Raw genomic sequence first — 25,259 nt, forward strand, 5'->3', positions numbered from 1 at the left:
CGTTGTTCAGTGTTCTCGCTGCTTTAACTTGTCTGCAAACAGGAGCCAAAGCTGCAGTTTACATGTACAGCTCAGGATTAGCATTAGTAGATATCCAGTAATTGGAAAAAAAATATGATAATGATTTATGGTGATCATATTTGCATTGCACTTCCTGCTGTGGAATAAATAAGACTCCAGAAGGCACAAACATGTTTTTCAGGGCAACAGCTGTGGAGAGGAGAAAATGTTCTTCCTCAGTTTGACTCCCACTGGGGCTGCAGATGGTCAAAATGGGCTTTGACACTTTGAGAAAAGACATTTTAGACAAAAGCATCGGCCAAATGCTTTGCTATGTTTCACAGAAGGACAAACACTGCTGCACATGCTTGTCATGGAAATTATTGACAGGAGAAATGACAAAACAGCAACTTAACAATTTGAAGTGACTGACTTTAATGTAAACACCCTCATAGACTCTTTTATTATCAATAGATTGTGGGTATCTCTCTCCAGTCTGCCTGACAGTGTGTTTACTTGTGTGACTGCAACAAAACTCAACTTTTACATCTGCCACATGTTCAACCTTAAAATGTGAAATGCAGATTTCTGCACCAGATCGGCAGCAGACGTGCTCATGCTGGAGCTTCAGTTGACACAGAAATGGAGCGTTCTTCCTGTTCCAGAGGGATCTCAGCTGTTTGTACACATATCTGAAGTGTGTGTGTGTGTGTGTGTGTGTGTGTGGAAGGCTGTTGCAGAGACGCAGGTGTCCTGTGCGAGCTGTTTGTTGTGGTCATGTGGAAGGTTGCACCTCTGTCGTTTCTCAGCACAGAGAATGATGTGCAGGCTGCTCTGCGACCACATCCTCTTCTCTGCTGTCGCTCTCAGCTCCCCTGCAGGGTTTCAAGCCCCAGTTTCTTCCTCACCGCCGACACACTCTGCCTCCTTCTGCACACAGATCAGAACATTGATTTCCTGTTGATGCGAGGTGTGGTGTGACTCGCACTTTACTGAACATTTACTTTAACCTCTGAACGTCTTCAAGCAACACAAGCAAAGAGTTCAAGATGTTCAAGACTAAAACAAAATAGATTTCATCAGCTTTCATTTGTGCAGAGTGGAAAAGTTCGATATGACCCAAATACAGCCCAAATACAGCCACTTCAGTAACTTCAAATGAGTGTAAAAAGGAAGATGTAAGTTCTCAACTAAACATCAACAGGGAGTTTAGTCATCTCTCAGTTTGACTTGGTGGAAAATCCAGTCCTGAGCCAAATGAAGCAGCTTGCAGAGCTCTGATGAGCAGAGGCCTGCTGCAGCAAATGGAAACTGTTGATCGTATGTGGGCAACAAAAGGTGGATTTCTCAGAAATCAGAAAGATAGGCAAACTGCTAAAAATACCTCCCACTGTCTCTGGAACAAGTGATGTTCAGAGCAGGAAGGCAGATGAGAGCGGTGGAGGGGGGAGGCATCCAACTTTCAACTTTCAGAAATGGAATCAGCTTCAAAAACAGTCAACCACCCTCTTGGTCAGTATCACAAAGTCCATTTCTGTGTGTTCAAGATGATCCATTCATGTATGTTTGGTTCATGTACACTATGTAAATAACAGTTTCATAATAATAAGAAAGTGATTTTTCATTTACAAGTTAAAGCAGAATTATTTCTTTAATCACTGTTGCCTTCAGTTGCCTGAGCGTAAAATATTTTTTAAAAATAAACATGAATCAGTCATTCTGACTTTGCATACAATATTCTCAACTTTGTCAAGGTTTAAATGAAACTGGAGTCACAGATAAGCTTCTAAAATCTTTTATTAAGTAGAATATTAAGCAAAAAGAAAGTCACAGCTACACACAAACAGGCAGCATGATTAAGTATTCAGAAAATCAGAAAAACAAACTGTTCACATGCTTTACATGTACTGTATCTATTTCAACAGGAATATTATTGAATGTAAACGCACTGTAGCTCTGTGAAAAAGGCAGTTTTTAATTTGATTTACAGAAACAAAGAGACTCAGTTCCTCTGATGCGTCTGTTCAGGCCTCAGCTCAGCTCTCAGTTGTTCTGCTTCCCAGATGAATTCTGTGAAACACACAGAGAAGGATTCAAGTTCACTGATCCAGTTTTTACAAGCAACAACACTGATACCACCTGAATCACTTCACTTTATACTTAATGATGGTCTGTCTTGTCTTCAGCTCCTGTGCTGCTTTCCCAATCACGATATTAATATGAGTATAACTACACATATTACAGTCTGTATAAGTAGAAACCAGCATACATGGCACAGGTACATGGTACATGCTGGAGATGATGTGGGACAAACCTTAAGTTTCCACACCAGAGCGGTGATGAAGAGCGCATACAAGCTGCTCTTGGCCAGGAAAACAGCGTAGGAGAGTTTGCCAGCCTGCGAGGTCCTCACATAGTTCTCTGCAGAAAATTGAAACTTTCACATGACAGAAGAACCAGAGCTCTTTGCACAGACAATCATGTCAGTGTGCAACAAAACACTCTGTTGATGCTTCTATTCTTATGTGCTCTACCATGATTACTTGTTTCAATGCCTTGAGATGCAGTATTATATAGTATATTATATAGTATATATCATGCACAATAGTAGATTTACCTCTTGTGAAGCTCTCTCCTTCACCTTCACCTTCAAGAAAAAAAGTGCATTAGACAAGTGAAGGTGGTTTTGGTTGCTGATTGCATTGTTTTCTCACAGCAAAAAGACAAAGTTTCCTCTCTGAGTTTCATATGGACTTACCTGCAGTGCCATGAACAGAGTCTGAGTGGGGTTCGTAACCAGTTCCATTAAAGAAGGTGACCGTGCAGGTGAAAGTCCGGTCAGGTGAGCGCCAGTCTTCGGCCAAGACCCTCAACCTGCTGGTGATGCTGTAGGACTCGTTTTTCCTTACGGCATTGTTGTCAGTCGCCACGCCATCTGTGACATCTACCCCGTCAATCTGCCAGAACACACTCACATGGTCTGGGTAGAAACCAGAGGCCACACACACCAAGGTCTTCTTCTTCTTTTTACACTCCTTTGATGAAGGTGGAAGTATTTTGACTGTTGGTGCAGTGACGTTATACTCTGCATGGTCAAAAGACAAAAAACATTTAATTAAAATTCCCAGTCCTGAAGATCCTAAATGGGCCGACCCAGAATACTTCAAAGCATTTGAACCTTTAAATACAAAAAGCTTCTTTAACAGGGCAGAGAATGACACAGGAGGACCTGCTGATGCTAAACATAAATGCAACAAACCTCATGGGCATTACAGGTTACAGCAGTCACATTAAAGCCTTTCTGATTTCATTGATTCAGACAATTTTACAGGTTTTGTAAAAATCTTTGCAGTCATCTTACCAAGAACGGTTAGCCTGGTTCCTTCTCCAAAATAAGCAGGATAAGAGCCAGAGCACACCACAAACTCACATGCACAAAACTGACTGATCATTCCTGCAGCGACCTCACAAAGGCTGAACAGACTTCAGTTCATTATATTAGTAAGCCACCATCATTTTCTCTGCTAACCTGCACATATAAAGTAGAACCACAATTTCACCTCCTATTCCTCCTGGTTTGCTCTGCTATTTGATATCACTGTCTCTGACTCAGTAACTTGATGTGTGTCATGTAAAACTACATTTGGCTCCTTTTCAACTTTAACTCTGTTTGCCTGAAGCAAAGTGAGGAAACATTCAGTTTTCCTGCTTATCAAGCTTGTTTTCCTCTATATGTATGTTTGACTCTATATATTTTACTGCTAAATGCTGAATGTCACAGTTGAATATCTCACCTATTACAGTAAAGCCTGCAGCCTGGAGCAAACATAGCATTTTCACCATAACAAGCTCAACATTTATGCATTTAGATAAGAAAACTGTGTTTTTTCTACAAGCCCAAACTTTTCTCTAAAATAAATCCCAAATGATCTTCAGTCTTACATTTTCTTCAACTTGATTTTCAGTTCAAACAAACTCACAAGGCCAACGTTTAGGAGTAAAATCTTCATTTTCTGCATTTTCTTACCTAACACCGTCAGTTTGGTGCCCTGGCCAAAGTAAGCAGGGTCGTAGTTGTTCACACTGACACATGGCTGCAGAAAAAACTGTGCAGCCTCTGAGCTCTGAAAGCTGTAAACTGGCTGTTGTTTTGCTCAACTTTAGAGAGATACTGACACCCTTTGGTTTTGTACACGTTTTACAGAGGAATAGAGCGTTAAATACTAAAATAAGGCATTTCCTCACAACACTGGACTTTTGAGTTAAGGTCCATTTCAGAACATGAGGCCATCAAAAACAGCTAAACTCTGACTTTGCACAATAGCTATCACACCACCTACTTTACCATTACACCCTGTGGAGTATTACATAGCACTGAATGACATCAAGTTGTTTTGACCTTACCTAAGACTGTAAGTTTGGTTCCTTTCCCAAAGTGAGCCTCTGACTGGGAGCTCACAGCCGTTCACAGAGCTGATAAGAAGTTTCTATGAGAGCAATAATCTGGGCGCAGAGCCAAATGTCTTATTGCTGCACAACATTGACAGCGCTTGTTATTCCTCTGGTACTGGAACAAACCAACTTCAGCCAGAACTTCTTTTACAGTTTAAAAAGAGTTCAACTACCTGCACCACCATCAAATAAAATATCAAAAACCATATTCTCAACATGGCCCGTTCACCTCATTCAGATGAATAATTTGTGAAATTCACTCTGTCAGATTTTGTGGAGGATTTTCTTACCTAAAACAGTGAGTTTAGTTCCAGCTCCAAAATAAGCTTCAGTGTAGGAACACAGAGTGTTTGGACTGTGACAAAAACTCTTCCTGCTGCTTCTCTTATTCAGGGCTTCCACTTTGAAAATAATCTGACTTTGTGCCACTTTGGCCTGTGAAGACCTCCAGTGTAATCTGCTGCAAGCCAAAATCCACTGACATTTACCTTCTAATCTCCTGTGTTAGTAAATGTGTCTTTTTTACACAAAGCTAATTTAAGTTCTTATCTTTGCTTTTTCTTTAAGTCACTAGGATTCATCAGTGAAGGCAAAGTGTCAGTTGAGCCTTGGAGCGTCTTCACTTTAGTCCACAAGAAGTCAAATCTGTGTTTCAAGATGATTCCTGAACAATATTTTCATATTTTCAACTTTGTGTTTGATTTCTCACCTAAGACAGTTAACCTGGTTCCTTCACCGAAGTGAGCCTCATAACCAGAGGCACAGTGCGCTCCATCAGAGCTCAAATCAGCTCAAAGTGTTCCTTTTCCCATTTGTTATTGATGGCTTTTCATTTCTTTAGTTTTAATTTAATCGCTCTCTTCTAACCAAACCAGCAGCTGTGGTGTTACAGCCTGTTTCTATAGTTTGATGCAAGACAAAACTGTTTGCATTAACATCTGACCTGTCAGGCTCACATGAATTTAACTTCATTTCTTGGTGGATTGAGGAGAAGAAAATTTGCCGTCTGACTCACCAAGAACAGTCAGTTTTGTCCCTTGGCCGAAGTGTGCTTCGTAATTGGCACAGTGTACAAGCTTAACATCAAAAAGTGCTGAGCAGAACTACAACTAGAAAGATCCAAACAAGTTTCTCACACTGCTGCTTCAACTCAGAGAAACAGGCCTTTTTATCATTATTCTTTGCTCGTGAGCCTTTTCTTACCCAACACAGTGAGTTTTGTTCCTTTTCCAAAGTAAGCTTCGTTGGCACCGTCACAGTTCATAAATACTGAGCATGAATCTCCTCTGTCATTCTCTACCGCCAGCATCTTTGGACATTTTACAAATCTTTCTTTTCATGCCCAGCTTCTTTGACAATGTGATATTTGCTAAAAATTCAATATCAAACTGAAATATTTACCTAAAACTGTCAGCTTGGTTCCACTGCCAAAGTAAGCAGGCTGAGTGTTCACAGTGTTCACAGTTCAGCTCAATACTCATGTTTTCCATGTCCACTGATTCTTCTGTCATTGTCAGCCAAACATTTTCACCAGTTCAACTTTGCTGAAACAGTGAAAATGTTTGGCTGAATGTGAGAGCCGGGACTTACCCAAAACAGTGAGTTTTGTTCCACTTCCAAAGTAAGCTTCTCTTTGGTTATCACAGCGTCAAAATACTGAGCACGATTCTCCTCTGTCATTCTCTACCAGAATTATCTTGGGACATTTGGCAAATCTTTCTTTTCACTCTGAGGTTCTGTGACAATATGAAACTTAACAAATTTCATGATCAAACTGCAATATTTACCTAAAACTGTCAGCTTGGTTCCTTTGCCAAAGTAAGCAGGATCAGTGTAGGTCACAGTGCTCTCAGTTCTGCTAAATACTTGATCTTTTTTGTGGCCACTGATTCTTCTCTCATTGTCAGTCTAATATTTTCACAGTTTCAACTTTGTTTCAGTTAAATGAACCTGGGAGAGCTGGGACTTACCTAAAACTGTGAGTTTTGTTCCACTTCCAAAGTAAGCTTCGCTGTTAGTATCACAGTGCTGAAATACTGAGCAAGATTCTCTTTTGCCGTTCTCTACCAGAATTATCTCAGGACATTCATGTTTTTTTACAATTTATTTCTTTGATCCTGAGGTTTTAAGGCAATATGAGGCAGAAATGTTTACCTAAAACTGTCAGCTTGGTTCCTTGGCCAAAGTAAGCAGGATTGCCGTAGTTCACAGTGCTCTTGATTCAACTAAATAGTTCATCTTTTTCATCGCTGCACATCATTCCCTCCTCATCAGCCAAATCTTTTCACAATTTCAACTTTGTCTCATTGACCTGAACCTGGGAGAGCTGGGACTTACCCAAAACTGTGAGTTTTGTTCCACTTCCAAAGAAGGCCTGAGTTCCAGTGTCACACTGACTGCCTCCTCTGACAAAAAGTCACAAAACTCTCCAGAAACAGCCCTCAATGGCACATTCAGACACTGTTTTATAATCCACTGGTCATAAATGTTTTCAGCAGAGCTTCATCATGTCCAAGTTGTGCTGTTTTGTCAACATGAATGAATCAAACATCCAAATGAAGCAGATATGACTTTAACATTTTTTAAAAATGTATTCCAGTCAAATGTCCTCATCAAAGTGGACATTTCACTCCCCCAGCTGAGTGACATCCTTTCCGCCCTCAGAATATTCATGTTTTCCCCTATAAAATGCGTCCCAAGCTCCATGCAGTGCTCTACACTATGCATGTGAATGGGAGGAGGTTTTTGTACAGCGGCTCTATAGGATTGTATCACCGTGGCCCCCTGTCCCCACGGTGAAAAAGCATCATACAAAAACCTGAAGTCTGTGTGCGTCTGTGGGCTCTCCCACCCCCACCCAGCTCCTCCATATCTCAGCCTCCATCTCTCTGTGTGTCTCTGAGAGCAGCTGTGCAGGCCGGGGTTACTGGCGGCTGAACAGGCTCCAACCTGACTGCTGCTATTTCTGTGAGAGCTAAGAAAAGAAGCAAGAGGCAGGGAAGCAAAGGGAAAGTGTGTGTGTTGGTGTTTTCTTGTAGCAGCACAGAGGAAGTGACAGCTCTGCTGGTCACACCTCTTTATCCCACCCAGTTAGAAGTGAAGTGCAGCTGGGACACGAGGCGCCGAGGACACTGAGAGTCCAACCCCAAAACTACCTCTTTACTCATCTGGAGCAACAAGAAATGAAAGAAAACAAACTTTAAATGGCTCCGAAATTTCATCAAATCTGTATAACATCAAAGACATCTATTGTTACATTAATTACAGACATTACAACACCATAATGTTTGAATCATATTTTTAAATAATCATGTAATAACACTAAATACTAAAGTGAAAATATCACAAAAGACAATATTAGATGAACTAGACATCATGACTCCATTATGATTGAAACATATTTGTAACTAATCATGTAATAATACAGAGTAACGGTCATATAAGTCATAAAATAATAAGAATGAAATAAGTTGAGTTATTACAATCATCACAGAAGAATGTGACAATTTTGAGTTCATAATTGTTGATTAATGTAATACTGTGATATTATTTAATCTTTTAAGAGTTGATCACATTGACAGTTTTTATTGTGTTGCAGACCCATCTAGAGTGGCATTTTTATTACATTTTTAAAGTTTATTACATCATGTGTCTTTTGTTACAATATCATTACTAAAGGTGTGAGACACTAATGTCCTTTTAAAAAATAATTGACTTGAACTTGACTTTGAATTGGTTGCATCAAGCTTTTCTTTTTTTTGAGTTTTGCCACAACAGCCTGTTCATTTTATTCAGGTTTATTCTCTGTAAACTGTTCCAATAAATTGTACCAATGTAACATAATACTGTATTTCCTTTGAACTGTCATATTTAAGTTGAATGTATTTGGTTTACTGTTGTGACAATAACTCCAGTGAGTTCATATTTAAACTCCAACATTTTTGTCCCATTTATTTCTCCCACTGCATTATGAAGCACCATGACTTTACTGTCTCTCTGTGTGAAGCCTCTGTTTTAAATTCAAATTCTTCTCATTGTGATTAATGAATTGTGATTGATGATTAACTGAAGTGTTTTGTCACAGTTTCCCTGCATCGACTTAGTGACTTATATGTGAATGAAACCAGAATGTGAACACTTCATTCCTGTTCCTCTCCACTGAGTGACACTTCACTTATGTGACAGGCTGAACTTTTGACATTTTACCTTTGAATGCACTCAGATTTTTTTTTTCATGTAATGTCACATGCAGCCTGTAGAGGTCAGTGTATGATAACCTCCTCAACTTGTCCTCTAAATCTCTCTAATTACACTTTCATGTGGGCTGCCTGACCCGTTTCCAGAAAGAAATGACAGGGGGGGCACTAAAGATCCGGAGGGGTGGGGGGCTAAGGGGATAGGGGGTGGGGAGGGGGCATTGTCACTGTCATTCTCATCATTCTCACTCTAAGTGTCTCTGTCTATCTGTCTGTCTGTGTCTCTGTCTGTCTGTCTGTGTCTCTCTGTCTGCCTGTCTGTCTGTATAGATTGATAGATAGATAGATAGATAAACAGACAGACAGTAACGTGCGGTGGGGTCCTTTGCATGGCCAAGGGTCAATTAACGCAGAACACAAATTGCATAGCACATGCACATGAAATATCTATTATACAACACGTAGATCTGACCAAGCAATCTGACTGGTCAATCAGACGTTTAGAATGTGCTCAAATGAGCATGACAGCACGGGTAGCCGTGCTCAAATGAAAAATACCTCATCATTTAAAATATCACTCTGCCTATATCTTATTGCCCGAGTCTGTGTGGTTTCCATGGCAACACGAAACGTTTCACTGAAACCCGCATCAAAAGCCGCTGACCGCTGTCAACTTTGTTAGCCTGCATAATGGACCGTTTTGTTGTCAATTTTGATTTATTTGGCGACCTAAGTTTGGATGAATGGCTGAACGAGGAAGACAAGACAGAACACAAAAAAGCCAAGATACGCGAGAGTGACGAGTGAAGAGCTGGATCAGCTGGAGAGGTCAAGAAATGAAGCCAGTAAGGCCGGTCAACGTTTTGGGCCGTCAAATGTCTACAAGACTACCTGAAAACAGCTGATTTCTCAACTGTAAGGAAAGAAGAGCTAAACAAGATCCTCCGTGAATTTTATGGAGCTTTAATTTGATAAAGAGAATGAAATGCCTCAGGAGATTCAGCAGCATGGACAGTACCTGCTGAGGCAGATTCAGCACCATGGACAGTACCCGCTGAGACAGATTCAGCACCACGGACAGTACCCGCTGAGGCAGATTCAGCACTACGGACAGTACCCTCTGAGGCAGATTCAGCACCATGGACAGTACCCGCTGAGACAGATTCAGCACCACGGACAGTACCCACTGAGACAGATTCAGCACCACGGACAGTACCCGCTGAGGCAGATTCAGCACCACGGACAGTACCCACTGATGCAGATTCAGAACCACGGACAGTACCTGTAAGATTTTCCACAGAGATGTGCAGGCTATAACTTTGTTCTTGTTATTAATGCATTAATGTTATCACTTATTAATCGTTATTAATTTGTTCAGTCTTTATTTTATTAATTTGTCAATTTGTTTACATCTGTACACTGAAATGAACATTTAATAAATCAACACATCTGTGAAAACTGTCGTCTTTATTTCAGAGGTAAATTGATAATAACCTGAAAAGGTGATCAGCAAAAGCCCTGAAGGGTGGGGTTGAAATTATATAGTATAGCTGTTCAGCCTTAATGTTACTGCTTACTGTCGTTACTTCTGCTGCTTAGCCACATTAATCAGAGCTAATGTTAAATTGGAGTGACACACCCCTAGCTGACATAAAACATCTGCCAGTGAGTTTATGAAAAGATAGATGTTTGCTCTGGCGCTGACACTGGAAAGCAGTAGCCTATATTTAAATATAACTGTTAATCTAAGTTGGTTGTGGATAAAGATCAGCTGTGTTGGTGAGTCTTTGTCACGGCATCTGTTAGCTTAAAAATAACTGAGAAGTCGGCAGAAGTATAACTATCAGTCCATGAAAAAAGTATTTTTTCCAGCGGATATTCTAATTACAACATGATTGAGCTAGCTGAGCAGTTTTGCTATGTGTTGTGTTGCTATGTGTGGCATTTATTCAATTTTGGGGAATCACGATGTCTAGAAAACAGAGAGGACGGACCAAAACAACTTAGCTAGCCAAGCTCCCAGTCAGTGTACTCTGTAGCAAAGTAGATAAATGTAGCCCACCTTCTGCCTGGAAGCTAGCAGGTCAGGTCAGGCTTCATTGTCTTTTATAGCTAACGTTAGACATAGTGTAGCTTTGTGGTGTCTGTAGCTACTAGCTAGCTAGCTGACAGAAAACTAAAGGAAGTCCAGACTGTCACCGTAATATTGCGTTATAGCCAACCGACTTCAAAGGTTTATTCCCTGCCTCTTTAGGGCTCACTCACAGCTAAGCGGCCGGCATTGTTCATGCTAAAATAATTTAAAAATTGTTTGGCATCCATATTTGTAATTAATTCACTCCGATCAAGTTTTTAACAGACTAACGTTAAGTCTCTCCCAAACTCACTCCCCTCCCTCGCGTGGCACGCGAACATGAACGGTGCGTTCCTTGGTTGGGATTGGTCAGGTTTTAGGCAAGAGGAGTTTGATTGGTTAAAGTAATATCAGGTAAGCCAATAAGATGCAGAATAGGCTGGGCGTCATCACAGAGATTTAATATGATGTAGGGTAAAAGTTTTGAAATTAGGTTTAGAAAACATACGTACGGTGGTTTTTCAACAGCAAAAGTATAACCTTAACATGTAGCCTATGTTTATATCATGAATAAAGATGTGTTATGAAAAATAAAAAATATAATTATCGACTTTCATGAACTTTATTACACTTTATTGACTTTATTGATGAAAGTCAAATCAGACACGTCGCTGATAAACATTAGGATTATGGGTAATGTAGTGCTTCTCCGTGATATGACATCGCAAATAAAACATGTTTTCTTAAAATAAAGTTGATATTATACGGGACTTGTGGACTTGGCAGAAGCACATGCCATCGTTACACAACCTCATAGCTCGTGGTAAGTCTGCCTTGGATGGTTACAACGTTATGGCTAATAATCAGACACGGATCCTCGCTGACTTTTAGTGGACACTGTTTGTGTGGTGACCACACGGAATTAAAACCATAGAAATCTATGATTAAAACAAATTACGTGCGAGGACCACGCAATGCGTTATTAGGAGGTCATGCTCATTTCACGGATTTCTGTGAGAGCAGGTTAACCCCACGCCTCCCTCCCCAGATTTCCACGGTGACAGTGAGGAAAATACTTCCGAGCGGAAGCTACATCAGCGATAGTGGTAGCAGTGTCCATAACAACAGCCATAGCAATGATAGAAACCTGAAAGAATCTTCGTAATAACTAACAAAGTAAACATCATATACATTAACTGAACGAAGATTTTGGAAATAAAATGCACGTTTCCCGCTGGAAATGTTATCAAAACGCATTTGAAAGCATAAGCTATCTTAAAATATTGCATTTTCCACTGAGAATAAAAGGAATGGCCGCCATTTATTTTGTTTTCACAGAAAGACCAGCCTGCAGCGTATAGGTCCCGTGATCACAACTTTCTGGCTCACAGTTACGTGGGTTATATACAAATTATAGTGCAATACTTTTCGTAGGAATTTGAACGAATACTGAATGAGAACAGACTGACAGTATGCAATATGTGCATCGTAACATGAACATATTGAACTTAAGGTTCCCCCAACACTCAGCTCCAGAAAGAGCAGAGAAGAGGTTCATTTGGCTGCTGATATTTAATCGCAGCTCAGTATTGAGCCAAAACATGAATCTAACATGAGACATGAGCTGTGTGGATGTGAACACACCAGGCTGTATCATCATCAGTTTCATAGTGACATCTGCTCTCTGACAGTTAAATTTAAACAGTTTAGTGTCAAAACCAAGTGAGCCACAGCTCCTTCCTGCCTGTGAGCCATCTGGGATCGACGGGCCTGCAGCCTTGCTATTTGTATGACAGTGTGGCCTGTGTGCAGCACTGTGTCTGGCAGCGCAGTAGTAGGTGCTGCTGTCATTCAGGAGCAGCTTAGTGATTTCCAGGGAGAAATTGTTGTTTGATGCATCCAGAAATGCTTTGAAGCGACCTGCAGTTGTGTCATACTCTTTTGTGAGGTACTCTATGGGCGTCCCGTAGAGGGTTTGTCGGTACCAGAACATGGTGTAGCTGGACATGCCGAACCCTGGAGCCATGCTGCACCCCAAGGACACTGTGAGCCCTGGGTGGGACGTTTGTTCTCCAGACTGAAGAACCTCTGGGGCAGCAGCCAGACCTGCAGCACATGGAGGATAAAGTTTCAGGACATCCCACCTCTGTAAGATCCCACAAATATGTGATGTGAAAATGGGACTGAGTTTACTCTGGTGAAGGACACGGCAGTGTGTCTGTTTATGAATGAATGTGCAGAACCCACCTGAGTGTAAAAGACAGGACAGATACAGGACTGTGAGCAGCATGTTATCGATGAGCCTTCCCCCAGCTGAATGACGCCAAGACACACATCACTCTGTTCAGAGGAGACAAGAGATCACATGACTTCACGTTTCCTCTGAGCTGGGTGTTGTGCATTTGGCAGACATGATGTTTTTGCACTGTGACACTTGAAATGAATGGCAGAAAGGGCAGTTACCTCTCTGTTTTATTTGTTTTATTGTCCTTTTTACTGTTTTATTGCTTTTAATGTTTTGTTGCTTTACGATCTTTTATGCACATTGATTTTAAATTATAGCATCAGACCTTGCTCTGTTTTAATTTGTTTGATTGTTTTTATTCTTTCTATTGTTTTATTGCTCTGTTTTAATTTGTTTGATTGTTTTTATTCTTTCTATTGTTTTATTGCTCTGTTTTAATTTGTTTGATTGTTTTTATTCTTTCTACTGTTCTTTCTGTTTTGTTGTTCTATTATCATTTTTCTACAGCACTTTGTTTTCAGCTGTGGTTGTTTTTAAAGTGCTATATAAATAAAGCTGAGTTGAGTTGAGTTGAGTTGTTTTTAGTGGTAAATAGATGGAAAACTTTGCACAGAGATGTTTATTTGTGCTTTTGTCTGCTTGTGACAAATTACAAACACATTCTTTCAGAATAAAGTCTGATTTTTCTCAATTTATTGGGTCATTTGTAATGAAGACAGTATTGCAAGCCATTACATGAATAATTAAAATATGAAAAAATAGAATTTCAAGCATGATTTATGTACTGTTTTTATGCCAGGGAGCATTTGTTGGTCTTGGGCAACACTGACTGGCTGATATTGATTATTCAATTAAAGTTCAATATCGACCCCATTTAGTGACAAACAGGCAAATTGATCTTCCTTTAAAAAACTGTTTCCATAAACTCTTCAGTTAAACATCTAAAGCCCTAAACCCTGAGCAGCAGCTGTCATTAGTTTGAGTGTTATCTGGTTTCTTGCTCAGCACTTCCATTTAACCACATCACTGTGTGCTGGCAGCACAGAAATACACAGCCGAGTCTGACAGGTTCACTTTGTGAATGATCAGAGCTCCTTTCAGGGTGTTTTCTCTCGTCAGCTTGAATCGCTCTTCAAACCGACCCTCGTAGTTGGGGCTGCCGGTGTTGACTCCAAACCCGATGAGGCTCATAGACTGACTGCTCTGCTTGTGTTGGTACCAGAGCATTGTGCTATAGCTGATGTCATCATGGCTGCAGGTGATGGTGAGCTCCTCCGTCCCTTCCTTGGTGAGTTGGGATGGAGACTGCTGGACGGAGACGTTCTCCACGTTCCCTGAGAAGAAAGCAGATTCAGATTGAGGTTGGTACAAAGAGTTTAAAATGAAAACACAGTGCAACTTGGATCACTGCAGTGAACCTCAAGTGTTAGTATCAGTGTCTTCAGCCAGTAGCCTCCAATACACAGAGGAGAAGAAAATACAGGAATACAGGAAAATGTGAACAAGTGATTTTATGTACAAATTAGAAAAGAGAAAACAAGATCAGACAAAAATTTGCTAAAATCAAGTGAGGCTTACGTGTCAGCAAGAGCAGTAAAACTCCAAGTGTGTGTAAAGCTACCATTGTCACCATTTCTTATTGATAATCATAATGTGTAATGAAGTCAGAGCCCGTACATCACTCTGGTCGTGACTCGTGACTTTGACACAGGTCAAATGACATATAACTGTCTTCCTTTCCTTCTATTTCAGTTCTCCTTTACTCCACCCACTTGCTCTGCTTGCACCTCCTCTGGCTCCTGTCTTGTTTCACAACAGAGTTTTCAGTGAGGGAGTGTCATTAAACCACATCACTGTGTGCTGGCAGCACAGAAATACACAGCCGAGTCTGAGAGATTCACACTGCGAACGATCAGAGCTCCTCTCACTCTTTCTTCTCTTGTGATCTCAAATCCATTTCCAAACTGCGCCTCATAGACGGAGGAAGATCCAATGTAGTTGTATCCAATGAGGCTTATTGAGTGATTGTCTTCTCTTTGCTGGTACCAGAGCATTACTGTAAGGGCACTATCATCGTGGCTGCAGCTGATAGTGACCTCAGTGCCCTCCTTCACTATCTGTGGACGAGTTGGCTGAAACGTGACGCTCCTCACCTGACCTGTGGAGAAAGCAGAGTTTGATTCAAATGTTGTTGATGTGGAACGGACAAGGAGATTATATCTTCACAGTCTTCATATTTAAAATACTGAACAAAAGCTTGACACTGATTTCTGAAGTGAATTGTGGTGAAATCTGAGATCTTACATGGAAACCAGATCAAGAGGATAACGAATGTGTACATGGATGAAGACATTGCTGAGAGCTGCTTTCAGGGAGATACAGAGCTGCTGTGAGAGAAGAAGAGTGGGGAGGCTGGGAAGGGGAGGTGCTAACTCATCACCACACCTCTTGATAAAAGCTGTTTAACATGTGCTGTGCCTCCACGTATTTGGAAGATAAGAGTTTAATTTGTCACCATATCTCAGCGTCCAGACATGGCTCTATTCAACTCAATTCAACTCAGCTTTATTTATATAGCACTTTAAAACAACCACAGCTGAAACAAAGTGCTGTACACAAATGATAATAAAACAACAAAACAGTAAGAACAGTAGAAAGAATAAAAACAATCAAACAAATTAAAACAGAGCAATGTCTGATGCTGGAATTTAAAATGAATGTGCATAAATGACCATAAAACAACAAAACAGTAAAAGCAATAAATAAAAAAAGATGTAAACAAATAAAACAGAGTGATGTCTCATGCTGGGTTAAAAGCCAATGAGTAAAATGGGTTTTCAGACTGGTTTTAAAAATGGACAGTGAAGAGGCCTGTCTAATGTGCACAGGTAAGTCATTCCAGAGTTTGGGGGCAGCAACAGAAAAAGCTCGATCCCCTCTGAGCAGCTCGATTCTTGTTGCTCAGTAGAGGACAATTGACAACTGACATAGACAATTGAGGACAATTGGCAAATGGCAGAAATGGTTATTGTGTGCTGATAAATTCAGAGCAATACTGCAGTTGTTTCCCTGCTCTATCAGCCTTGAATCTGAACACAACAGAAAAAGAGAGCTGGGTTTTCAGTGAGGGAGAGGTATTAAACCACATCACTGTGTGCTGGCAGCACAGAAATACACAGCCGAGTCTGACAGATTCACACTGCGAACGATCAGAGCTCCTCTCACTGTGTCTTCTCTTGTGATCTCAAATCCATTTCCAAACTGCGTCTCATAGACGGAGGAAGATCCAAAGTAGTTGTATCCAATGAGGCTCATCAGTCTACTCTCTCTTTGCTGGTACCAGAGCATTGTATAGAGACTGTTATCATTATGAATGCATTTAATTTCCACTGTGGCTCTTTCAGTGACTATTCTGGGCTGAGTCGGCTGAAAAGTCACACTCTTGGCTTGATCTGTGGAAAAAAGACATTTGAACAGTGATTCATACAGAAGCCATGGGGAAATAAAATCCATATAATTCTGATATAATATCAAAAACAGGATTAATTATAACTTTTTGCAGATAATTGCATTTTAGATAGTAATTTAGAGGAAAGATTACATGGAAGCAAGATGAGAAGGAATCCAATCCCAGCTGGAGACATCCTGCACGTTTGTGCTGCTGCAGGAGGAACAGCTTCGTCCAATGAGAGTTTCTGTAATGACAGACGCTGCCTCTCTCCTCCTCTCTTTGAACATGCATATGTGCTCATCCATTTCAGTACAACAAAGAAAAAAAAGGCTCAGGGTTTTCAGTGAGGGAGTGTCATTAAACCACATCACTGTGCACTAGCAGCACAGAAATACACAGCCGAGTCTGATGGTTTTGCTGAGCGAACGATCAGAGCTCCTCTCAGTGAGTCTTCTCTTGTCAGCTCAAACTGCTTTTCAAACTGACCCTCGTAGTTTTGGGGGATGTTTGCATATCCATACCCAATGAGGGTCAGTGAGTGATTGTCTTCTTTCTGCTGGTACCAGAGCATTACGTTAAGGTTACTGTCATCGTGGCTGCAGCTGATAGTGACCTCAGTGCCCTCCTTCACTATCTGTGGACGAGCTGGCTGAAACGTGACGCTCCTCACCTGACCTGTGGAGAAAGCAGAGTTTGATTCAAATGTTGTTGATGTGGAATGGACAAGGAGATTATATCTTTACAGTCTTCATGTTTAACATATTGACAGCTGCTTTCAGGGAGATTCAGAGCTGCTGTGAGAGAAGAAGAATGGGGAGGCTGGGGAGGGGATGTGTTAACTCATCACCACACCTCTTGATAAAAGCCTTATAAAATGTACTGTGCCTCCACCTGTTGGATGAATATAATCTTTCACACATTTTCTGGATATTTGCATTGGGGCTGGTTGATTCAGAAAAAATCAGATTTCACAAAATCTTAACCTACCTCAGTTATGTTTAAATTATATTTGAAGGAGTTCCTTAAGGATCACACCTCAATATCAATAATGTGACAATACAGGAATGACTATTGGTGCTTTCATAACATAATGAAACATAAGAGATTTTTGATAAATCATCTGTAATGTGGATATGATGACCGAGTTCAGAAAACTGTATCCCTTTATTGCAATGCAGCCTTTGAAACCAGGAAAAACAAACACTGTTGTCATTTAATAATTCACATTTTCTGCAGACTGAGACAGTCTGACAACAAGTCAGAGTGTCTGACTTGTTGTCACCTGGATGCTCAATCCAGACTGATAAACAAAAGCAATGAAAGTTATGGGGCTTTCATGAGGAGGGGAAACAATGTAGTTAAAACACAAAGAAAAAAATTCAGATTTTGAAGATTTGGAGACAGTGTGTGTGTGTGTGTGTGTGTGTGTGTGTGTGTGTGTGTGTGTGTGTGTGTGTGTGTGTGTGTGTGTGTGTGTGTGTGTGTGTGTGTGTGTGTGTGTAACAGCTTTTGAAGGGTAGATATTATCTTTACCTGCAGCCCAAATCACAGAGAAGGTCAAGGTGATGAGGGCTGGGATCATTTTGACTTGAGGAAGGAAAACTGAAGAAGAATATGTGGTGAGCTCTCAGCTGAGAGAAGTGGGAGAGGAAATGACGTCAGAATATCTGCAGCAGCAACGACACCAAAGACGGCGCCTAAGAGAGAGAGCAGACTGGAGCTCCAAGCTTTGAGAGGGGTTTTTGTAGTTTTGCATGCACTTGAGTTTGATGTGTTTCACTCTCACCATGTTCTGCTCTGTTGAACTGGGACTTGCCTGAAGATCTAGTTCTGCCATGAATATTCATGAAAACAGCTCCAACACTCATAATGGAACTTATTTATTTGTTTATTTATTTTAACACAGAGCAGAATCAACGACTGCAGTGTTTTGATTTTCAAGTCATGACTCTTCCTCCTCACCGTCTTTGACTCGACTTGTTTTCTGAAAATGAAAAGCACACTGCTGAAATACTAAAATACAAATTACAATGGGATTAGAGAGCTACAAATGGTAATTCTCATTATTGTGTGAGCTACTGAGTGACAGGGTTCAATTTATTAAAGGAAAATGTGCAGAGTTTCAGAGTGGGAGGTTTTGTGTCAGCAGACAGGCTGTTTATGTCATTGTGCTGTCTGATAGCACAGAAATATTCTCCTCTGTCCTCTCTGCTGAGGTCGTGGATCTCTAAGTAACTGTGCTTTGTTGAATCTCCACGCAGTGTGAACCTGTGCTGAAAACTGGACTCGATGTTGATGTTTGTGGAATAGAGGTACCCTATGCAGATGAGTGGTTCACCATGCTGTCGTTGTCGGTACCAGTAAAGGTAGAAGACCTCAGAGACTTTGTGGCTGCAGCTGAAGTTGGCGTTTCCCCCGACAGTCCTCTGCAGCGCTGCCGGGGTCTGGAGGACAGAGCTGCTGCACAAAACTCCTCTGACAGAGACACGAGCTGGGAAGGAGCAGAACAAGGTGAACAAAATGAAGAAAGGAAGATAAATGAAAGAATGAAGAGCACAACCACACAATTATCTAGTCTTTTATAGAAAACACAACCCAGAGAGCTTTGAATCAAGCAGCAGGGGAAGAAATGTGAACCATGTGATGCCATTAGATTCATACCACATGTTGTGTAAAAATGAAGTCCAAAACAAAATAATAACAGAAGGACAAACAACAGATTGTTTGATAATCCAAATTTGCTGTTGAGTGATCTTGAATTGTTCACCTGCCAGGAGGAGCAGCAAAACAGGGAAAGAGAGGCTGTGAATATCTTTCATGGTCGTTGTTGTTTCACACAAATGAGGTGAAGATCTCCAAACTTTGATTTCCACACAAGCAGAAACATACAGGACACCATCCTGATGCCCCTAGTGGACATTTCTTCAAGCACACACACTGAACTGTTTGCTTTCAGAGTTTGTGAAGGTCGGATCCTGCTCGAGACCAAATTATTCATTCACTCATTCTCAGTGATTTTGTTCATTCTGGTGTTTACAAATCAAAGAAAATGCATTCTTATAAAAATAGCCACATTCAAATCCAAACATTTTTACATGTTCCGTGAACAAAAAGAAGCAGGAAGAAGACATCTTTATATCACCTGCCCCTCTCTTCAAAACAAAACAAACAGGATAAATAAAGTTGTCTCACTCGGTTTACAGCAGGCAACAAACAGTGCAGCTTTTTTTCCCCCCCAAAAGTCAAAAAAATGTTTCAAGGAGGCTCAAAAGAAATTTAGATCTAGCTGTAAGTACTTTGTAATTAAAATAAACAAATGTTGACCAGGTGAAGGAAAATGTGTCTGAAAAGTTTTAGATGGGCAGGAAACATCCAGCAAAGACTGAATGACAAATGTCATACAGGGTCTTATCAGGCAGATGTGGGGTTTATTGCAGGTGGAACAGGAATCTCATTCACAATGCCCCCTTTTGGTCATTGTTAATAACAGAATCTTTAACTTTTGTGTGTGTGTGTGTGTGTGTGTGTGTGTGTGTGTGTGTGTGTGTGTGCGCGTGTTTTTCAAGGTTGCCTCAGCAGCTGCTGCTGAGTAAAGAAGAGCTTCCCCCAGGAGGAGCCAGAGCCCCCAGACATTGAAGAGGAACAGGAGGAGCTCTGGACCAGTCAGGAGGGAGAGCAGCTTCAAGATATCTCCAAGTTCCTATTCACTCCTTTCCCTGTGAAGAGTGAAGATGATGAAGAGGAAGAGCTCAGTCCTCAAAGTCTTCTGAAGCTGAGACTGAAGACAGTGAAGACGACAGGAGGAAGTGCTGAATGAACTCCTGAGTGAAAACACATTTGATTCTGCAGAGCAACCCTTCAGCTGCTCAGTTTGGAGCAAAGCCTTTCATAAGAAGTGCAGCACGCAGAAGCACATTGGACTGTTTGAAATATCATTAGCAGTATCACTTGATCTCATGTTTATTTGTGTTTTTCCATGTGTTTGTATTACTTTAAAGCACTTTGTAGCTGTTTTTATGTACACTATATAAATAAACTATTACCTAATTCCTTACTGTGTCACTTGGTTTCTCTTTCTCTCTCCCTCCCTCTCTGAATGGATGCTCTTGTGCTGTCTTAAAATGGGAGGAGACAGGAACTGCAGGAATCTTGAATTTTGAATACACAGAGTATATCATGTTTTGTAGAATTAACTGATGTATGTGGTAGGAGTAGGCTCTTTAAAGGGGAAAACAAACTTTCATTTATTGTTTTTATTTTGTGTGTGATTTGAGTTTTATTTTATTTTTTCCTTTTGATGATCACCAGCTGCAGCTCATAGTTGCAGCACCTCTACATCGCTGGTGGTTGGCTGCACTCTGTCAGTTGACATGGGAAAACTGCAGGAACAGCAAAGGGAGGATGAATGCCTCAGCATGTTAGTTAGTTAGTTAGTTAGTTAGTTAAATACTTTATTCATCCCGAAGGAAATTCACAGCATGGTCATGGTCATGGTCATGGTCACATGGTCATTGCATGACCAGAGGACAGCGCTCATAGACCACCAATAGGTAGCCTGACATGCTCCTCCCTCACACTGAGAAAACTCTTGCACGAGTTTCCCAAATTGGTCATCTGTCATGGCATCCTCTGCAGAATTGTCAAAACACACTCATGAACCTACAACCTTTCAAGTTGTTCATTCAGCAGCTCTCATTCACACAGCATTGTCAGGTCTGCATGGGAATCAATTAAGTGGCCATTTGAGTGCAGAGCACACACTGCAGAGGACTTCAAACCTCTGTCATTGGCCATACATGGCTCATGATATTCCTAAGTTTTATACTGAGTTTTGAAAATCAGTGGTTTTCAAGAAGTCTACAATTTCAAAAAGTTAAGGGGATTTGTGCATGGATTAAGACATTTTGAGGTACATGGCCTTGAGTTTCAGTTTAATTTGAGGCAGAATTAACAGGTTCAGTCTTAAAGTTAAGGCCTCATTAAGGAATGTGTTGTGTGTTCAGGGGAAATGTAAAGAAACACCAGATGTATTGAGAGTTTTCTGTTTAAAGTTAAGGCCTCATTAAGGAATGTGTTGTGTGTTCAGGGGAAATGTAAAGAAACGTAATGAAACACCAGATGTATTGAGAGTTTTCTGTTTCACTGGGGTGCGAGCTTTTTAGATCAGTCGCCAAGTGAAATGCTTTTATTACTGAAATCTAAACATCTTTCTGTTGCTGATATTGAAACAACAAATTGTTTCAGTGTCCAGGAAAACCTTTGAACAGCATTATGTTGACAGTGCTCTGAACACCATCCACCGCAAATTATTATTATTACTATCATTTTTAGTAGTAGTAGTAGCAGTAGAAGTAGTAGTAGTAGTAGTACAGCTGTAGCAGTAGTAGTACAGTAGTAGTAGTAGTAGTACAGTAGTAGCAGTAGTAGTACAGTATTAGTAGTAGTAGTAGTAGTACAGCAGTAGCAGTAGTAGTACAGTAGTAGTAGTAGAAGTAGTAGTAGTACAGTAGTAGGAGTAGTAGTACATAGTAGTACAGTAGTAGCAGTAGTAGTACAGTAGTAGTAGCAGTAGTAGTAGTACAGTAGTAGCAGTAGTAGTACCGTAGGAGTAGTAGTAGTAGTACAGTAGTAGCAGTAGTAGTATAGTAGTAGCAGTAGTAGTATAGTAGCAGTAGTAGTACAGTAGTAGTAGCAGTGTTAGTACAGTAGTACAGTAGTAGCACAGTAGTAGTAGTAGTAGTACAGCAGTAGCAGTAGTAGTACAGTAGTAGTAGTAGTATTACAGTAGTAGTAGTAGTAGTACAGTAGTAACAGTAGTAGTATAGAAGCAGTCATAGTACAGTAGTAGTAGCAGTATTAGTACAGTAGTACAGTAGTAGTGCAGTAGTACAGTAGTAGCAGTAGTAGTAGTAGTAGTAGTAGTACAGTAGTAGTAGTAGTAGTAGTAGTACAGTAGTAGCAGTAGTAGTACAGTAGTAGTAGTAGTAGTAGTACAGTAGTAGTAGTGGTGGTACAGTAGTAGTAGTAGTACAGTAGTAGCAGTAGTAGTACAGTAGTAGTAGTAGTACTACAGTAGTAGTAGTGGTGGTACAGTAGTAGTAGTAGTACAGTAGTAGCAGTAGTTGTAAAGTAGTAATAGTGGTGGTACAGTAGTAGTAGTAGTACAGTAGTAGCAGTAGTAGTACGGTAGTAAGAGTAGTAGTACAGTAGTTGTAGTGGTCATACAGTTGTAGTAGTAGTACAGTTGTAGCAGTAGTAGTACAGTAGTAGCAATAGTAGTACAGTAGTAGTAGTAGTAGTACAGTAGTAGTAGTGGTGGTACAGTAGTAGTAGAAGTACAGTAGTAGCAGTAGTAGTACAGTAGTAGTAGTGGTGGTACAGTAGTAGTAGTAGTACAGTAGTAGTAGTGGTAGTACGGTAGTAGCAGTAGTAGTACAGTACTAGCATTAGTACAGTATAAGTACAGTAGTAGCAGTAGTATTACTGTAGTAGCAGTGATGGTACAGTAGTAGTAGTAGTAGTAGTAGTAGTAGTACAGTAGTAGCAGCAGTAGTACAGTAGTAGCAGTAGTAGTACAGTAGTAGTAGTAGTACAGTATAAGTACAGTAGTAGCAGTAGTATTACAGTAGTAGTAGTGATGGTACAGTAGTAGCAGTGGTAGTACAGTAGTAGCAGCAGTAGTACAGTAGCAGCAGTGGTAGTACAGTAGTAGTAGTGGTAGAACAGTAGTATTAGCAGTAGTAGTAGTACAGTAGCAGTAGTAGTAGTACAGTAGTAGCAGTAGTAGTACAGTAGTAGTAGTGATGGTACAGTGGCTGTTGTTTGGCCTTGTGGCGTCACAGAGCTCCTCTGTTCTAGATTCTAGATTTCAGAGTGGTTGCTAACGGAGATCTGAGGCGCAGGGACACTCGAGGTTTTTAGTCTACACAGATTCTCTGCGTACACACCAGGTCTTCAAGACTGCTCTTTTTGGCTGTTCCTCAACCGAGTTTGCATCCACCAACTTCTCACCTCGAGAACCAACTTCCTTCTCCAAGATCCTGCAAAGGTATGCGTTTTTTTTAGATTAATTAATTATTATTTTTTTAAAGTTAAGGTTTAAAACTGTTAGCTTGTAAGGTGAGACTTTGCCAAGCTCCTGTTTTATTTTTTGAGGAGTTAAACATTTTATGAAGTACTTTGCGTGTTTTCCTTACAGTTGTGCTTGACTATGAATTCATAAGTTGTATAAATGCTAAATTACAGCCAGTGGTGGACAGTAACAAAGTGCATTTACTGGAGTACTGCACTTAAGTACATTTTTGTTTTTTGAAAGTTGTGACTTTTACATTTCACAAACAAGTGTTGTACTTTTGACTCCACTACATCTCTATGGAAGTTGTTGTAACTTGTGACTTTTAAGCATAGCTTTGAAGTCAGCTGTTGATTTTTCGTTTTTTTTTTTTTTTCTAAAATGTGATTGGCCACACACAGGAGAAAATACCTGTCTCACCTCATTTGAGATGAACAGTACAGTAGAAGTCATTCCCAATAAATTCTTTACATTGACTGCAGAGCTGCACTTCTTTTCACCTAAAAAAAAAAAAAAAAGAGTGGATTTTACCTCAAAATGAACAAATGCTTGTTGTGAATTAATTCAGTCTTTATTGAGTTTGTCCTGCTGAAAGCAGTGTTGTTGGGCAGTCTGTCTGATGAATGCCTACGTGTACACATATAGCCACACACACACACACACACACACACACACACACACACACACACAATAAAAAATTAAACTAAAAAATGAAAATGTCCTTTGTGTAGATTAGATTGTATTTCTATGCTGAAGTTTTGAAAGGCCTTTCTACAGGCTTTGTGTAGCAAAGAGGTTCTACAAGCAAGTCAGTGTGTTCATTTGGTGGTTTCATAGTGAGTTACGAGGTTCTGTAAATGCACTGAGAAAACAATACTGCAATGTTTTGATATCAAAAACAAAATGTACTTTTGAATATTTCAGTATTTTAAAAAGCCAATCCTCCAGTATTTGAAGTCAAGTAAAAAGTTGGACCGAGCAGCTTTCACTTGCAGTGGAGTAATATTTGTCCAGGAGTATCTCTACTTTGACTCAAGTGATGGGGTTGTGTACTTTGTCCAGCGCTGATACCACAGTAAATTTATTTTCCATGGTCTCCAGGTTTCCTTGGAGAGATCATGGACATCATTTGGTCCAAGATACCATGTGAGGGGGAGAGGCCTGAGGCCCAGAGCCACACCAGGACCCAGTCCTGGAAGCTGCTGGTCCACAGCTCCTCCCTCAAGCAAGTCATCCACCAGCTGTTGCTGCAGGTAACATTATTACTGATGTGTGCTCAGACTGACACAGACAATGTGATAACTTTCTTTCTTTCATACTAACTTACTTGTTGAAATTCCTCATCTCTCTCATGTTGGTCTTTGCTGCTCTCCAGATCCGCCCGTCTGATCTTCAGACTGGTGACTGTCTGACAGCTCAGCCCTTCCTTTTGGACACACACAAGGTAAATACTTGAAGAAAGGATTGTCACTGAGTGCTGTGCACACCACTGCCCAAGCAAAGTTGCAACAAAGTTAGCACAGAAATCATCGACTGCAAGCAAAATGTCTGATTGTGAAAATGTGTGTTCCCAGGATGCAGAGCGTCTCCTGTCATCCTCCTTCCCCTGGCTCCAGGTGACAGAGGAGAAGCAGGAGGCCAACTGTCTCCTTCAGCCCGCTGCTCACTACCAGGTGACTCCAGTAAACAAACAACTTGTCTCAGTGCTGACAATTAAATCATATTCCCCTTCAATATGGAGGAAAAATATTAGCACTGATAATGTTGAA

At 40.6% G+C, this 25,259-nt stretch overlaps 1 protein-coding gene across 1 annotated transcript; it reads right to left on the reverse strand.

Moving 5' to 3' along the window:
* Positions 1-1,798: 1,798 nt before the first annotated feature.
* Positions 1,799-14,647, reverse strand: LOC115354461 (M1-specific T cell receptor beta chain-like). The gene is made up of 8 exons (XM_030044858.1): positions 14,546-14,647; positions 13,993-14,301; positions 12,548-12,828; positions 6,423-6,480; positions 2,759-3,085; positions 2,618-2,647; positions 2,315-2,421; positions 1,799-2,070 (listed from the first exon to the last, which is right to left on the reverse strand). The coding sequence occupies exons 1-8, from the start codon at positions 14,598-14,600 to the stop codon at positions 2,044-2,046; spliced, it is 1,194 nt and encodes a 397-aa protein (XP_029900718.1). The 5' UTR covers positions 14,601-14,647; the 3' UTR covers positions 1,799-2,043.
* Positions 14,648-25,259: the final 10,612 nt, after the last annotated feature.

This window comes from Myripristis murdjan, chromosome 22, assembly GCF_902150065.1.
Source record: "Myripristis murdjan chromosome 22, fMyrMur1.1, whole genome shotgun sequence".
NCBI classification, from domain to species: domain Eukaryota; kingdom Metazoa; phylum Chordata; class Actinopteri; order Holocentriformes; family Holocentridae; genus Myripristis; species Myripristis murdjan.